At 35.1% G+C, this 17,571-nt stretch overlaps 1 protein-coding gene across 1 annotated transcript in view; it reads left to right on the forward strand.

Moving 5' to 3' along the window:
* The window catches only part of LOC122537657 (calcium/calmodulin-dependent protein kinase type II alpha chain-like), a 94,481-nt gene extending 80,406 nt beyond the window's left edge, over nucleotides 1-14,075 (forward strand). Inside the window, exon 3 of the mRNA XM_043671019.1 lies at nucleotides 14,008-14,075. Coding sequence (XP_043526954.1) covers nucleotides 14,008-14,075 — 68 coding nt within the window. The remainder of the gene's footprint in view (nucleotides 1-14,007) is intronic.
* Nucleotides 14,076-17,571: the final 3,496 nt, after the last annotated feature.

A 17,571-nucleotide genomic window follows, 5' to 3' on the forward strand; every position in this document is an offset into this window, starting at 1 on the left:
TTTTTTTTTTTTTTTTTTTTTTGTCAAAATTAATGTTGATTTCGATATAGACAAGTAGTGTACAAAGGTGGATGAAAGTTTGCAAGTTTGACGAGAATTTTAAATTTTTATATTGTCAAATTGGCCTTGTTTCAAAGTATGAAACTTCCAGTTTAACAGTTTTTCTTCAGAAATGTTTTTAACATGTGACGAGTAGAGGAAGCAGGGATGCTTTTGTTCTCCGATATTGTCAATTTTGAAAATATTAAATAATTTTTTCCCACGATTAAATCTGCCAAGGTCTCGAAGTATAATGTTTCCTCTTTGCAATGATCCCTTAAAATTTGCTCTACGACTTTCTGTCGCCATTTTATTCAACTTTGAGCATTAGGTTGATTAAATGACGAAATGTTAAGATTTCTTGAATCTTTGCGTCACTGAATTTTTCACGAATCCGTAGTTTGACATTTGTTCTGTATTTCACAGTATTGTATTTAAAAAATACATTTATATCGTTTTTCAATCAAAATTTGTATCTGTATTCTTTTCTCTGCTCGTTGGAGATTAGGGAATTCGAGGCTGTCTGACCAATAACGGTGTTGTTCTACTTCGAAGAAGAAATAGTCGATGAAGCTATAGTACTTCATGAAAGTATTTGAACATTTATTATAGAAAACTCGTATAGTGTGTATGTTGTATAGAACATTCTTATTGTTAGTTGATGTCTGATCAGTGACAGTTTTGTTCTACTTTGGAGAAGTCGATAGAAATGTGATTCAGAGATTTATAAAAGTATTTAGACATTTTATATAGAATGCCTTCGTTTGATACGAAGTATCTTATATGAAATACTTTCGTAAATTATGCATTTCCTTCATCTTTTCCAAAGTAGTGCAAAACCGTGATCGAACATCAACCAACAAAAATGTTCTATACAATATATAATATATAATAAAATATGTAATATATAATAAAAAACATTCTTAATAGATGTTAAGTATTCGATGATGTCGGTTGTTCTGCTTCGAAGAAACAGCTACTGAAAATACTATGATTCGTGAAATTATTTAAACATTCAATACATTGTCATTCATTATACGAAATCGCGTATAATGAGTCATGATTAAATTATAAACGAATTTGAGAATAAATGGAACAAGCAATTGTCCCGATACTCGTCAACTTTCTTTACAAACTTCTTCACATCTTCAGTTTTATTCGTAAAAACAAAAATCCACGATCTAACGACACTACTTATATACATATACTTACATATACACTAGTATAATATATATATATATTTATCTTGAAACTATACAGGGTGTTTCGTAACTTGTGGGACCCACTTCGGGAGCTGATTGTACTAAAAATAATGAAAAAAAGTTATATAAATATATGTCCTATTTGCCTTCGTCTATGAGATATAATGAATTTTATAAACAGAGCAAACTCTAGTAAGCTAGTTTTACCAGGGATGGTATATTCAATTNGTATACGCAACATCGATTGAAAATACTGAAATACTACGAAATAGAATAGAGCAAGGCTTCCGACAAATTCGAGAAACACCAGGAACGATAGAGAGAGAGAGTAACTAGATCAATGACAAGACGCGTGCGGGCTTGTCTTCAAATGCAAGGTGATCATTTCGAGCATCTTTTGTAAAAGTAATTAAAACAGAAAATTCGTTATATATCATAAACGAAGACAGACATAGGACATATATTTATATGACTTTTTTTTTCTCATTATTTTTAGGCGTACAATCAGCTCCCGAAGTGGGTACCACAAGGTTACGAGAAACACCCTGTATAATCACTCGAATAATTCTATCGAACCCTCGTCACTCACGAGAGAAAAATCAGCCTCGCTCGGACGTTTTTCCCCCCCCCCCCCCTGTGGTCCAGTTGTTTCCGCATTCAGCGGATCGGGACGGCCGATTCAAGGTGAAACAGCGGAATCGGTCGCGCTTTATTCGTTTCAGAAACGTGCGGTTGAACGGCGTCCGTGGCGGCGGGGTAGGTCAAGAGGTTACTGGAGCAAGGTCGTGCAAGAGAGGGTGCTGCGGTGCCATCCCTCTCGGCCCCGGCAACGGGAGAGACAGAGAGTGGAACCCCAACTCACAGAGAAAGACAGAGGGTAACTAAGCTGTATACGCGCGCGTCGAGAGTGGCTCGCTCATCTTCCCACTGCCTACTGCAATCTTTTTTTCTTCCTTTCTCTCTCTCTCTCTCTCTCCCCTTCCTCCTCTTCTTCTTCTTCTTCTTCTGTTCGCCCCCTCCTCTCACCTTCGCCTCTGCGGAGAAACTGGAACTGCCGGCCCAAAGATAGAAGCACGCCGACGTCGGTGAATTAATTCCCTCGAAATAGTCAGCCTTAATGTCGGCGGTATTGTCGGATGCGTGCTCGCCTGTCGTCGGAAACCATACTTGTCTTGTGGGGGGAGGGGGGAGAGTGGTTTCCGGGGATCGAGCGAGCGCGGGTTTCGTAGAACGCGGAGGTTCTTCTTAGACTTTTGTTCTTTTTTTGGAAGAGTTTTTTTTTTGAAAGTTTATTACGATATATATATATATATATATATATATATATATATATATATATATATGTATAATATATTTCATTATTGTAATATATTATTATAATACATTGAAATTTTATTATTTTATTATTATACATATATTATTATATATAATTATATATTATATATTTTATTATTATATATTATTATACATTATTTATTTTATTATTATATATATATATTTATATTTATATATATATATTTTTTATATAACATAATTGATAATTTGATAGATGTACATACGCATATTCAGGTATACGATTCAATTTTAATACAACTGATATTGTTTCGCGTGTACTGTCGCCAAAATTTTTGTTACAATATTTTTGATGTAATGTAATTGAATCAGTTTTAATATATATATAGTATGTATATAAATAATATAATAATAATATATAATATACAATAATAACATGTAATAATATATAATATACAGTAATAATATATAACAATATATAATATACAATAATAATATGTAATAATATATAATATACACTAATATAATTAATGGTGATATAATAATATAATTACGATTCAAAAGATGGTGTATTTTTGAATGAATGAAGAAGGAATTCGTACACTCTAGTTAATTAATTTATTTATAGTACATTTACAATTAATACTTGTTAATATTTTCAAATTTATTTTAACAAATCGTACAAATTCATTTCGTAAATTGCATTGATTTTGCAAATCGTTCAATAAGCGACGTTTAACTTTATAATTTTCGCCATTCCTCGTGGATCGTACAATTTCTTATAAAATAGATGGACTCGCTTGAAAGAATTATGTAAATTATGATTCATAACAGAGCTACGTAACCAACTAATTTAACGATTAAAATTGCTGTCGCTTCACGCACCTCTGCACTGCGTGAAATTACGCGTTACGTCGCATGTTACGGTGATGTTGTTCGAGGGTGAAATGGGGGAACCGAGGGGCGAGACGCGAGCATTGATTTTACGGGAGTTACGTCGGAAGACTGGGGAACGCGAGGAGGGTGGTTTCGTTGAAAATTAGGTTTTATGGATGTCGGGGCGTTGTGTTTCATTTAAGAGCAGAGGGTAGCGAAGGTTGTTTGGAAATTGGAAACTTTCCGCTCCGCGAGTTATGTGTTTGCTCTCGTTTGCCGCGGGATTTCCCGACTTTTATGCATTTTCCCCCTTTATGCGCGAGTTCGAATTTCTGGGGACACGAGGCAGGAGATTTTCTGGAAATTCGCTTCTACGATTTTCGTCGGTCGAGTTGGCGTTGTTTTAACAGACGGGCACGATGAAAACTTTCCAAGAGAAGTGAGAAATTTCCATTTTATCGTCGAAGAAGGTAATTCTTGGATTTTTCAAATCATATATTCCGTTAATTTCCACTTCTTAAAGAGTATAGAGATTCTCGAGAATTGAGTGTTAGAAATTGTCTTCCCAGGGAGTTGCCAATTTTTTTTATTTCGCCTTAATATCGTTGTGCCGACGTTGTTTCTGAGAAACTGAAGTCGAAGACAGCTTTTTTGAACGAGCGACGTTTCGAATTTTTGAAGTTTTCCCTGCCGATTTTCAAGACATGTTGGCGAACATTAAGTTGTCACCCGTTTATTGTTTTCGTTTCACGAAACGCAGGCTGACCAAAGTAGTTCAGAAATATTTTTACACCCCCATACACTTCGTGAACTGCACCGTATTTGCGTATTTCGACGCAGAGTTTTATATACATTTCTGTACCATGAACATGTAACAAATTCGAGAAAATATCGTGCGTCGTTTTTCTTTGGCGAGTTGTCGACGCAGAACGCGTACGATATGAAATAAAAAAAAAAAATAAAAAAATAAAATGTATAAAACGTCCAAAATACGAGACGGTTGTTACAACGTGTATTATACTTGATGTAAACTGTAAAATCAACCTTTTGCTTCCTTCTTCTTAAATCAGCTTGACCAGAAACGCGAGATCGAACGTGCGCAATCTATTAACGAGGCAAGTGGCGTTCACGTTGTCGTGGATCAAGTGGAAAGAACGTAACAAGTGTCTAGCTTCCGTCCGAACATAATGCCGGTCGTATTTTAAACAGCACTCGAGCTGTTTCACGCTCAGTTTTCGTGTTTTACAAACATGCCCCTTACACGTTCATATTTACGAGCCCGACGCTGTATTTTCATGCACGGCCTCGCGGGAACGGGAACAATTTGTTTTTTTAAACAGCGGAGGAGATTGCTCCATCTCCAGCTTCCTCTTTCGATCTATATTCCTGCGGGTGCACGTTCGTCAGATCTTAGAATTGGTCGAAATATATCTATTCCGATCTTCCATCTCCGAGGATGATTGAATGAAAATAATCTCGAATTCTGCTGTTCGTTCTTCTGAAATTTCATTTGAAATTTTGGAATTTCTGTTGGAAGGATAAATCGGTCGTCTTTGGAAATTTGTTACTTTTAGTAACAAATGAAAAATTACGTAGTGAAGGTAGAGAGATTGTCGAAAGCGCGGGCATTTTCAAACAGCGGTGGCAAAAAGAAGAAAAAAAGGAGTTTTAGTTGTGCTTGTAAAGTAAGCGCTCGGGAAATCATGTGTAAATCAAATAAATAATTATTGTTGACATTAAACCTCGTAATATTTATTAATTAAAAAGAAGTAAACCGCCGCAAAATGCTCTCCACTTGAAACAGGATTGAACGAGAAATATTTTCAAATCAGACAGTATACGAGAGATTAGATAACAACATTTTCGATTCATAGTAAATAGTTGTTCTCCGCCTTTCGTTCATCTACGGTTGGATCTCGCTCGCCATCGCGTAGATCGCGTAGATTTCGACTGGTCACTCTAGAATTGGTATGATCTTTCCAGTTGCTTCCAGAGTTCGCCGAATAATTAATCGAATCTCTCTTCGTAGTCTCGTTAGCAGTTTGGCGTCGTTTGAAATTCTAATTCGCGACACGGCCAGTTGAAGGTGAACCTGGGAACGTTCGCACGTTTCACTCTCCTTCTCTACTTTGTTCGAGTCTATCAATTTCTTTCCTCTCTCCCCTGTTTCCATCGAATATTGCAAATCTTACTCGAAACGAAAACAAGAGAGCCACTATTCGGTTAATTTTCTAACTTTGTTGCGGAGATGACACGAGAAAAGTAATTTTCAAAGTGTATAATATATAGTATAATATATTCTTAGTATATTCTATCATTCTCTATAATATACCAGTATTCTCTATAATACTATATTATAAAAGGTACTGGTATATTACAGAGAATGATTGACTATATATACTATATATTATCTATCTAATGATAGATAATATACTATATTATAAAGGATACTGGTATATTATAAAGAATGATAGAGTATACTAAGAATATATTATATTATATACTAGTATAACAAGAATATATTATACTAGTATAATATAGTATAATATATTCTTAGTATACTCTATCATTCTCTATAATATACCAGTATTCTTTATAATATACTATATTATAAAGGGTACTGGTATATTATAGAGAATGATAGAGTATACTAAGAATATACTCTCAGTATACTCTATCATTAGTATATTCTTAGTATACTTTATCATTCTTTATAATATATTATATTATAATGGGTACTGGTATATTATAGAGAATTCTATATTATATGCTAAGAATAGTATATAGTATAATAACTATTTTGTATTCTCAAATACTTTATACAACGAAATTTATATTAGAGTATACTAAGAATATATTCTACTATATATTATACTATATTCTATGTACTATACACTATACACTATACATTATACTATATACTATATACTATATATTATATACCAACAATAAGAATATATTATACTATTTTGTCTTTTCAAATACTTCATACAGTGAAATTTATTATTATTAGTGTATTGTTGATTTTACATTTTAAATTTTATTTTTTAAATAAAACACGATACATAGTACACATGATATCATTTACGATAAAATGAATACACATTCAACCCTCCAACCGACTTTGTCAGTCCAACTTCTTCGCGGAGGCAGAGCGAAATCTTTCGTGCTGCGGAACGATAATTATAGAAATCGGGGCGTTGGAATTCGAAACGGGGCACGGGGGCGAAGATAATGGCGCGTGAAACTTTCGGGACGTATCGCGTACACGCTATAGAACAGTTAGCACTCTTAACTGATAATTAGAATTCGTCCGCGACAGAAACTTAGAGATATTCGAGCCAGCGGAGAAGAGATACAGTTCAAAGAGGGAGAGAATACCTCGTGTAACTGGGTCAAGTTCTCCAAGTGGACAAGAAGTTCCTCCCTATTTACCATTTGTGTGGGATTAAAATAGAAACAGCCGACAACCGGAGGGGCAAGAAGAAGAAGAAGAAGAAGAAGAGGAGGAGGAGGAGGAGGAGGAGGAGGAGGGAGAAAAAAACGAAAGCAAATCCGATTTATGAATGGAGTGGAATTTTCACGATCGTCGGTCGTTGCACCGGACGTCGCGAACAGGTAATCGATCCCACGAACGAAAGGGTTGAAAGGGAATGGATCGTTTCAGATCTGAGCCAATGATCAAAGCAGAATTATTCGAATTATTTTCATAGGTATCAGTCCACGAATTACGGACTTGAATATATATTTTTATATATTACACATATATTACGATATTATATGTATTGCAATTGTGTACATGTAACAGATATGTTGAAATACATCGTCGTTAATTTGAGCACAGGAATAAGTTTTTCCTAAATTGTTCCATTCCAAGTGAAATGATCTTTCATTTTCCATTTTTGAATGAACTTTTTTCAATGAAATTCGAAATTAAAATATATATATATATTTTATTATATTTATTATATATATTTTATTATTATATAAAATATACAAAATATTTTATTATGTTTATTATATTTTATTATATAAAATATTATACAAAATATTTTATTATGTTTATTGTATTTTATTATATAAAATATTATACAAAATATTTTATTATGTTTATTGTATTTTATTATATAAAATATTATACAAAATATTTTATTATGTTTATTGTATTTTATTATATAAAATATTATACAAAATATTTTATTATTTTTATTATATTTTATTATATAAAATATTATACAAAATATTTTATTATGTTTATTATATTTTATTATATAAAATATTTTATTATATATAAAAAAATATACACACGCATATATATATACACGACTGATTTTTGTATATGGAATCTTTTTGTAACGCAACACCCTGTAGAGTACAATATAAAGCACCCTTGTCCACGAGAAAAATTAAAAAAAAAAATATATTATTCCCTTTTATTAAAAATTAAATTAAGAATATACACATATATATTATTCTCTGTCCTCGACTGATTTTCGTACGAAAAACAACGCAACACCCTGTAAAGTACAATATATAAAGCAGCATCTCGTCTACGAGAGGAAGTCGATACAGCATCCAGGGATAAAAATAAGAGGGCGCACGGGATCTTGGTTGTTTGCGTACACAGAAATCGGGTGATTGGCTTTGAGAGAGGACTTGCGAGATCGTGGCGCGTTGCAAGGCCGATCCTGGTTTGCTTTGCTGGCCGATGAAGCACGAATGTCACGAAAATCGGCAAAAAACTCTTTCACCCTCGACGCGTCGCTCGGCTGCATGGATGGGGGGTGAAGAGAAAGGGCGAAGGGAAAGGATGCATGGTGCAGCCCTTGATCTCTCGGGCGTGATAAGAACACGCGTGTCCTCTGGTGAATAAACGCGGTGCATTTTGCTATAATGTGTATCTTCGACCGATACAGAGGCGATACACGTCCCTGTGTGTGTGTGTGTTTTTCTTTTGTTTTTTCCGCGTCACGTTGGAGAAAAGAAAAATTAAAAAAAAAAAAAAAACGAGGACGCGCGCATGAACTTGAAACGATGAAAGTTTCTCTGAAGATATCGGTGCGAACTGAGATATCGCGATGAAGTTGCAAAAATATATTAATATATTAAATAAATGTATTAATATATATATAATATATATAAAATATATTAATATATTAAATATATTATATAATGTTTTTTGGTACTGTACAAAATTTTATTTTACTTAAGTTTGAATCTGATGACACAATTAAATGTATAATATAATTTAACATAATTTAATTTATTCAGCATAACATAATTTATTTATTATAATATATTTTATCATATAATATTCTCATATATTATATAATTTATATTATACGTTAACATAACGTAATTTATAATATAATTTAACAACAAGCACACTAAATGTCAATTTAGCTTAGAATGTAGGTTACATTACAATAAATTAAATTATTATCACTAGACGGCGATGGTTATTAAATTTGAGAAAAATGAACTCGTGAGACATTTATTGCAAACATAATATTTAATGAAACGTCAACATAGACACATACATACTTCATAGAAATTGCGTACGCACATATATCACGTAATATTTTGAAATTTCATTGACACTGGCAACGAGCAACGACTGTTACAATTAAATTGAGTGAAATTGAAGGCTAATCTGAAAATTATTCCTAATTTATTATTATCTTTAATTTACAAATAAACACTGTTATACGCTGTAAATCTCCCTGCAAGTGTACATTTTTGATTTTGCAAATCAACAAAACATGTGCTCTCTTCCCAAAGACGTCGTTTTTCTTTCGTCGAGCCACGGTGGAGGTACTCGTAGCGGCGAGGACGAGAATGAAAGGAAGACGAATTCCGCGGGAATTTGATTCATGAAGCTTTATCCGTGGCTTTTCTTAGTTTTAGACGACTGGAAACGGATCTCCGGAGACGGTGAGCTTGTCTCGCCGATCCACTGTCGTTGCTTTTAGAGGCAGAGGAGGAGGAGGAGGAGAAGGAGGAGAAGTTGCTCCATGAAGGTGGACGATAAGGTGGTTGATAAGTCCGCGCTGAAAGAGGATTTCCGCGGGATTTTCTTTGCGATGTATTCTTTGCAATTCCTACGGGTTCCCGGGGATCCGTATACTTTCAGCGACCATGTGTATTCAGATGTATCGAAAATGTCCGCGATAATGGAAAGATATGGAACGAGGTTCGACGAAGGGTAAAGGGTGAATTTGTATAATATTGTATAATATATGTACACACAGGTGTGTCCGTTATGAAAAGTATGAAATGTATATCGTTATAAAGTTTTATTTGCACAGTATTTAGTGCAAAAAGTATAAATAAAATGTATTGTAAAGTGAATTTATTATATTAAGTATATATATTATAATAATAATACATAATATATAATATTTATAATATAATAATATATAATATATAATATTTATAGTATAATAGTATATAATATATAATATACAATATTTATAGTATATAATAATTAAATAATTATGTATACGTATACAACACACGTATATATACATATGTATACACAATTATTTAATTATTAATTCGTACATTTATTGTACAGAGTATGAAATCGTGGTACAATTGATCAGAGGATGATTATACCTGCGAAAATAAGATGATAGTTTTTCACTTCCAAAAGATATACATTCCCATTCGACAGTTTAAAGCACGTTACAATTTCAAATTGATGACTTTCGTTTATTTTATTTATTATCTTGAAGTATGGAACCAATAATTAATTATACTTGGAAATAATCATAATTAACGAACTAGCGTACATATTTCGTATATTTTCTTGCAGAAAACAAAATACCCGATCGTTCGAATAACGATCGCTTCGCGAAACCTCGGAATAATTACCAAGTCGTCGAGCTAAGCGTCTCGGCTCCGGTGAAAATAGAATTTCACAGAATCGACGTGGCCGCTTAATAATTTAATACGCTTAAGAAAGCGTTTCGAAGCACCACTAGCTGTAGCCGGATCCGTTTATCCAGCGCGTGAGATATCTCGCTTGGCTTCGAACGAAAGTCGTCGAAAGAAGAAGAAAGGAAAGAAAAAAACGAAAAAGGAAATCAGTCTAGCATTCTGCTCTCCGATTCTTCGTCCTCCTCGGTCTTTCTCGCCTATAATTAAATCGCCAGCACGGTGACGGAGAGACAGAGACTTCATTCGTATCCGCGCGTCTAAACAACCGGAATTAACGAGCATCTACCGACAAGAAGAATACTGTAGCTACACGAGGAGGAGCAAATTGGAGGACGGAATGCTTGACGAGGGAGGAGAAAACGAATGAAAGAGAGGAAAGTGGGTCATTTCACCTGTCTATAGGTGGATTGAGTGGTATTTGTCTTTGGAACATTGTTTGAGAATTTTTTTTGGAAAAAATGCGATGGTTCAGTGCTCGTTTCGAACTTTGAGACTGAGGTAAAATGATCGTTCGAGGGACTGATTCTTTTAGAATGAATTGAACATTTCGTTGGATCGTGTGGAAATTTTGTTTTGTTTTAAAAAACATTTTTCTTTTTTAATTCTTGACCTCTGTGAACTGATTTTCTTGTCGGACATTAAATATTTTATTTAGCAACTAAAGTGTAATACTATAATATAAAATACGAGAATATTTTATCATACCGTGAGAATTTTTCGACGTAGATTCATTAAAATCTATTTTACATACATCAGTAAACGAAATTTGACGAGGATTATCGATAATAATAATAATTTTTCATCAGAAATCTACTAAAACGCGTGATCGAAAAGTAAAAGAATAAAGAAACAAAATCTCGACAATAAATTGAATTTGAAAACCTCCATGTAAAAAGAATTAAAGAAAAAAGAATATAAATAATGGAATCAGATGAAATAAAATTTCCATAGATTGTAGAATTAAATAATGTAGAAAAGAATAATAAGTCTTTTCAATAGATTGTCGAATGAAATAATGTAGAATTAAATAATTTCAACTAGATTGTAGAATTAAATAATGTAGGAAAAAGTAATAGCTCTTTGTTTCTAGTTTGATATCATTTCGATCTTATTGTCAGATTTCTCTTGTTTTTTTCAAATGAAAGGACGATTTGTAGATATGTACGCAGAGTGACGTTTCGTGTCGCCGTTGGCCAAGATTAGACGAAGCTGGCTGAACGGTTAACGAGCCACCCTTGTTTGCGTTAAACTCGTTACCTACTGCACCCTGCCGGAGGCATACGTGACCACACGTATGCAAGTCAACGAAAAGAAAGGATTTCTTTCTTTTTTTCTTCCTTTCTTTTTCCACGTTTTTTGACAGAAAGTTTCCTACCATCGTACGTTCCCGTGACACGTGTCGATTGCTCGAGAATAAAATTTTTTTATAAAAGTTTCTTACCTCTTGCATAGTTTAGACAATAGGGCAACAACAACACCTGGGTACATGAGTGCAGAAAATACCGAAAATATAAGAAATGAAGTACGGATTAAACCAAAACACACAATCTAACCTGCCAGAAACAACAACAAAAAAAAAAAAAACGTTGTCAACTACTTAAAGGAGACTCAACTACTAGATCAGATATAAAGAGAAAATTCCAGCACGTCGCCAAAGACCTCGTAGTCAATGCCTCGTACTCTAAACTCCTTTAAAAAAAAAAGAGAGAGAGCTCGGTAGAAAATACTGAACGAAGTGAATAAAAAATAATTGACCCTCCAGTATTTCCAGTTGTACGAAAGAGGTAGATTCGCCGGAGGAAAGGACGTATGGCATTTAATAAATTATGGTATTTAATTTTTTTATAAAAGTTTCTTACCTCTTGCATAATTTAGACAATAGGGCAACAACACCTGCTACATGAGTGCAGAAAATACCGAAAACATAAGAAATAAAGTACGGATTAAACCAAAACACACAATCTGACCTGCCAGAAACAACAACAGAAAAAAAAAAAAAAAAAACGTTATCAACTACTTAAGGAAGACTCAACTACTAGACCAGATATAAAGAGAAAATTCCAGCACGTCGCTAAAGACCTCGTAGTCAATGCCTCGTACTCTAAACCCCCATATAAAAAGAGAGAGAGAGAGAGAGAGCTTCGGTAGAAAATACTGAACGAAGTGAATAAAAAATAATTGACCCTCCAGTATTTCCAGTTGTACGAAAAAGGTAGATTCGCCGGAGGAAAGGACGTATGGCATTTAATAAATTATGGTATTTAATAGTATGGTATTTAATTTTTTTATAAAAGTTTCTTACCTCTTGCATAGTTTAGACAATAGGGCAACAACACCTGCTACATGAGTGCAGAAAATACCGAAAATATAAGAAATAAAGTACGGATTAAACCAAAACACAATCTAACCTGCCAGAAACAACAACAAAAAAAAAAAAAACGTTATCAACTACTTAAAGAAGACTCAACTACTAGACCAGATATAAAAAGAAAATACCAGCACGTCGCCAAAGACCTCGTAGTCAATGCCTCGTACTCTAAACTCTTTTAAAAAAAAAAAGAGAGAGAGCTCGGTAGAAAATACTGAACGAAGTGAATAAAAAATAATTGACCCTCCAGTATTTCCAGTTGTACGAAAGAGGTAGATTCGCCGGAGGAAAGGACGTATGGTATTTAATAAGTAAGGAGCAGCGAACGAGGCCGATAATAGGAGATGGTGGAAGCCGAGGGTCGGTCCTCGAAGGAGGACCGTTCAGGCACTGGCTCACAACAGAAAGGCAACAGGAAATCTTGCTCGAAATGACTTGCCCACCGACAAATCCAATTTTATCGCGGTCCTTGGTGAATTACCCACGAGGAAACTCGTCGGGTGAGCTCGTTGGGAAATTCGATCTCGCGGTAATGACTATACCCGTGGCCATTGGTCGTCGTTACGGCGGAACTTTCGCGATAAAGCTCGCTGGCATATTTTACGAACTGGAGTCTAGTCTCTCCCCCCTTGTCCGAAACTTTCCTCCTTAAACGATAGATATTTTAAACCAAGTCTGTGCAAAAAAGGACGAGGCTCTCGTTGTTAAAGAAATTCAGGAGGACAGCTCAGCTTCATTCTGACAATAAGTTGACAGAGAACCGACTTCGTCGACACGTTCGAAGCAATCTTGCCAATTGTATGCGACCAATCGTTGTTTTTACACTTTCTGTGACGAATAAACGAGTCTTTTTAAAAAAGAAATGAGATGGAAATCAAACGTTGTCGACACTGATGTAACAGTTTGTTCAATTTGAAAGTTCGTCTATTCGAGCAAAGGGATCGAGTTGAATTTTTTAATATCGCTGCTAGCGAAAGTGTATTATGTACAGTTGTTTCATCTTTCGATTCTCGAGCCACGTGTAAAATTGTATTACTGGCACAGAATGATTTTTCTGTCACTGACAGGCATTCTGTTCAAATAATAAAAATTATAGGATAGAAGAGAATAATACTGTGTTAGTCTGTTGGTTGCGTAGCTAAAATTAGGAGATGACTGATCAATCAGAGAGTAAACGTAGTAACATGTGTTTATTGATAACTATTCAAATTTATCGAATATCGACAAAACTGAACGAAGAGTTTGTCTTTATTTTCACTAACACGTTCTTTCTCTCTTGTTTTTCAGATTTCCAGAAGCTCGAACGCGAGGCACGGATATGTAGGAAATTGCAGCACCCAAATATCGGTGAGTGAGTCTTGTTGCTTCAAGTGACTTTTCGTTATAAAATTCGAGTTCGATCGCTGCAAGAATTGAAGACAAAGAAAAAGAAGGAAAAAATGCAGAGGAAGCATTAAAGATTCTCTCTTTGCTTAAATTAAATTGTCTCGACTTTTCAAGAGTTCGTGTCAGACTCGAATGCTGATTGTCTCGCTTCAGTTCGATCCTCTCGATCGTTCGAGAAGTGAAGAGATTCGAAATGATTTGACAGACAGGCGGAAATTCTCGAAATCTGTCGGGAGATTTCTTCGAGAGATCGAGAGTCTAAAAGACTCTACCCCTTTGACTTGCCTCGCTACGCGTCGAAGTTAACGATATAAATGTCTATTAAAGGATTGTTCACTTAACCGTGACCGATAGAGGGAATTCTTACAGTGCTCGTGGAAATATTTATATATATATATATATATATATATATATATATATATATATATATTCATTGGAGTGGCGCGCATTAAAGGGCACGTGGAGGCTCTTCATCGAACCGATGTCATCGCGTCGCCGCTACCTAACGATGGGGAATTATAAATGGGGAATAAGCAGCGGCCAGTATTGGAATCCAATAAAACGGGGGAAAGTGAATAAACGACGAAGAGAGAGAGAGAGAGAGATAGAAAGAGAGAGAATTGCCTTTAGCCTCGATATTGAAAGCGAATTCTTGCCTCTTACACTTGTCCAGCTTCTCGTGTTCATTTTTCACACGCCACTTTCTTACCTCTTTCTCTCTTTCGTTTCCGTTTCCCCGATTCTCTCTTTCTCTCTAGGTTCTTTCTTTCTCTATTGTATCGTTCAGGGGACTCGATGTTTACCAGTCCACCGAGCGAGACTGTTTTTCAGTCTACATCCAGCAAGATCGATTTTTATAGAGCAACAGAGGATCCCTGGTTTTTGCTGGTTTAGCTCCGTGGCTTTTTTTTCTGGTGCTGTAGACTGTCGCGAAGGTTAATTCATTTTTTTGGACGTACGTCTTGCGATTTTACGATCCCCTGAATATGAGACAAGTTAAATTGTCCAGTAAAGGAATTTGAGACAAATTAAATCGTTTAGCAAAGAAATTAAATGTTTGTTCAGCGAAGGATCTGTGTTGTATTATAAAAGACGGACCCTGAACGAATTTTCAACTTATACATATTTAATATCGTGCTGCATTGCGTAAACACGGGAGAAAACAACGTGACTTCGAAATATATTACACAGAATTATTTATACATGTAAAAATTAAACGTAGGAAACTCGAGATATAGTGGAACAAAATGAAAATTTATACGTATAAGAAAGAAAAGGAAATAATTTTCAAGTTGTAACACGTTTAACATCACACCACGTTGCTGGGAACAGTGTGGTTTCAAAATACGTTATACAAAATTATGATATTCGTTCGTGATCATCGTCAAAATAAATCGTTTAAAATACATTGCGGAAAATTACTATTATTTCAACATTCCAGCGTAGAAAGAGTATTTAATAAGGGGCAAGAAGTTGATCGTAAAATGAGGTTTGCGCGCAACAGTATCGAAGATAGAAGGGAAGATGCAATTTACCGCGTCGATAATGTGATTTAGCCGATATTTAGGTGCTCAAAGGTCAGCATCTCTCTCTCTCTCTCTAAGCGCGAGCAGCGTAAAGCGGGATTACGTTTGGGATTATGGGGCCTCGATGTTAACCCTCGGCCATTAAACTATATCAGCTCGTTAACCGTCCACTCGGTCCACTACTTTCGATGAACTTCACGGTGTGTGGTCAATGTGTGGCCTTAGCCTTTCAAATTTTGCGCGAGACTCGCGGCGAGTCGGTGTGCGTTTTTAATTTCTTTTTTTTCAAAATTCCAGGACATCGAGCGGACGAAGTTAAGTATCACGACGTTGAGTATTTTTATTGAAAAAGAAAAATTCTCAGAAGCGTGAAAATGGTAAATTTTAGAAATTTGTAATTTCTTTTTTTAAATCGGAATTCGAATTGGTAACTTTTAGTAATTCTTTCAGCTTCTAATCATCTTCAGTCTATTTCTCAGCTGATTATGTATCACAATTTTTTGTTTCACTGGGTTTTTAATAATTTTATAATTTAGTAAATTTTCAATACCCTAATCACTCATCTATCACTCATTTTTTCCAATCTAATTTGTCTCTTTTTCTAATTTAATTTGAAATAAATTTCTGTTCAATTGAATATAACTTATTCTCTGGTATAGGCGTTCAATTTTACATCGCGGTGGATATTTTGTGCATTTATCTCTGTGTCGGTATGACGCACGAGACAGATGAAAAATTAAGAAAACGAGAAAATCCAAAAAATATATACAGAGTTGGACGAAAGTATTTGTACGCTCGATGAAGGATTGTCTATATTTGAAATTGTTACAACTTCGTTAAAGAAAATCGTAAAAATTCACGTTGAAAAATTTGTTTCTCCGCTAAATCGACAATGCTGTTCGAGGTCTCCTCTCTGCCTTTGAAAACCTGCTGTCGCCGTTTTATTCAACATCACATGTTATGGTTATACTCCAACATGTTCAACAAAATGGCGGACAAAATTGTGACAGATCCAATTACAATTATTATTAAAAAATGTTCGGAGTGTGCGTTTAAATTTAGCCTTTAATAACAAAAGTATCTTTGCTTCTCGATGTAAAAATTTTCTCCAACTCGAAGAGCTCACACTTTGAAACGAATCCAACTGGGATTCGCTTGTAAGTTTTCGTTTCACGATGGTCAAAGCATCTTCATCGACCGTGCGAATAACTTTCGCGCCGCCTACGATACAAACTGTCGTATTTCTCTCGCGGAGTATTATCATTCCGCAAAGCACCGGCGTCTTGAAGAGGCGTGGTTGTTTAGCCCGTGTGCGACCTCGATGCCAGTTTAATGCTCGTGGAAAATTAGCATACGTCGGGACATCGGTGTTGCAGGCCGCGATCGTATATTCTCGGTTTATGCCTCGACGCCACGGTGGGAAACTACACGTAAACGCGCGCGAGAACTTGCCGGTGTGGAAACGCAAGTACGGAAAGTTCCACGTTCGTTTATGGCTACTATAAATCTGACATACGCACGCAGCCACCAGTCTAGGCAGTTCGCCACCTTTCCTGGCCACTTAGTCCACTGTTTCTAACCTTCTCACTTTTCTCTTTTCGTGACTCGTACTCTCGTGGCGTTTCAAATTTCACTGAAACAGCTGTATATTGCAAAACATTCGAAATCGTGGTCGTTGCAAAATGAAAATTTTATTTCTATTTACCAAGCAAACAAAAATCGATAGACCATTCAAAAGAGCGACGTGTTGAAATTTGGAAAATTTATTTAGAATTTATATAGGTGACGAACGTGCTAAGAAATCTCTCTAGAGCATAGTTGACGAACACGTTGTAAAATTTATTTAGAGTTGGCTGACGAGTACGCTGTAAAATTTATTTAGAATCGGCCGGCAAATACGCCCGTGAAATTTATTTAGAATTGGCTGACGATCGTGCTG

This window comes from Frieseomelitta varia, unplaced genomic scaffold (assembly GCF_011392965.1).
Source record: "Frieseomelitta varia isolate USP_RPSP 00005682 unplaced genomic scaffold, Fvar_1.2 scaffold_923, whole genome shotgun sequence".
NCBI lineage: Eukaryota > Metazoa > Arthropoda > Insecta > Hymenoptera > Apidae > Frieseomelitta > Frieseomelitta varia.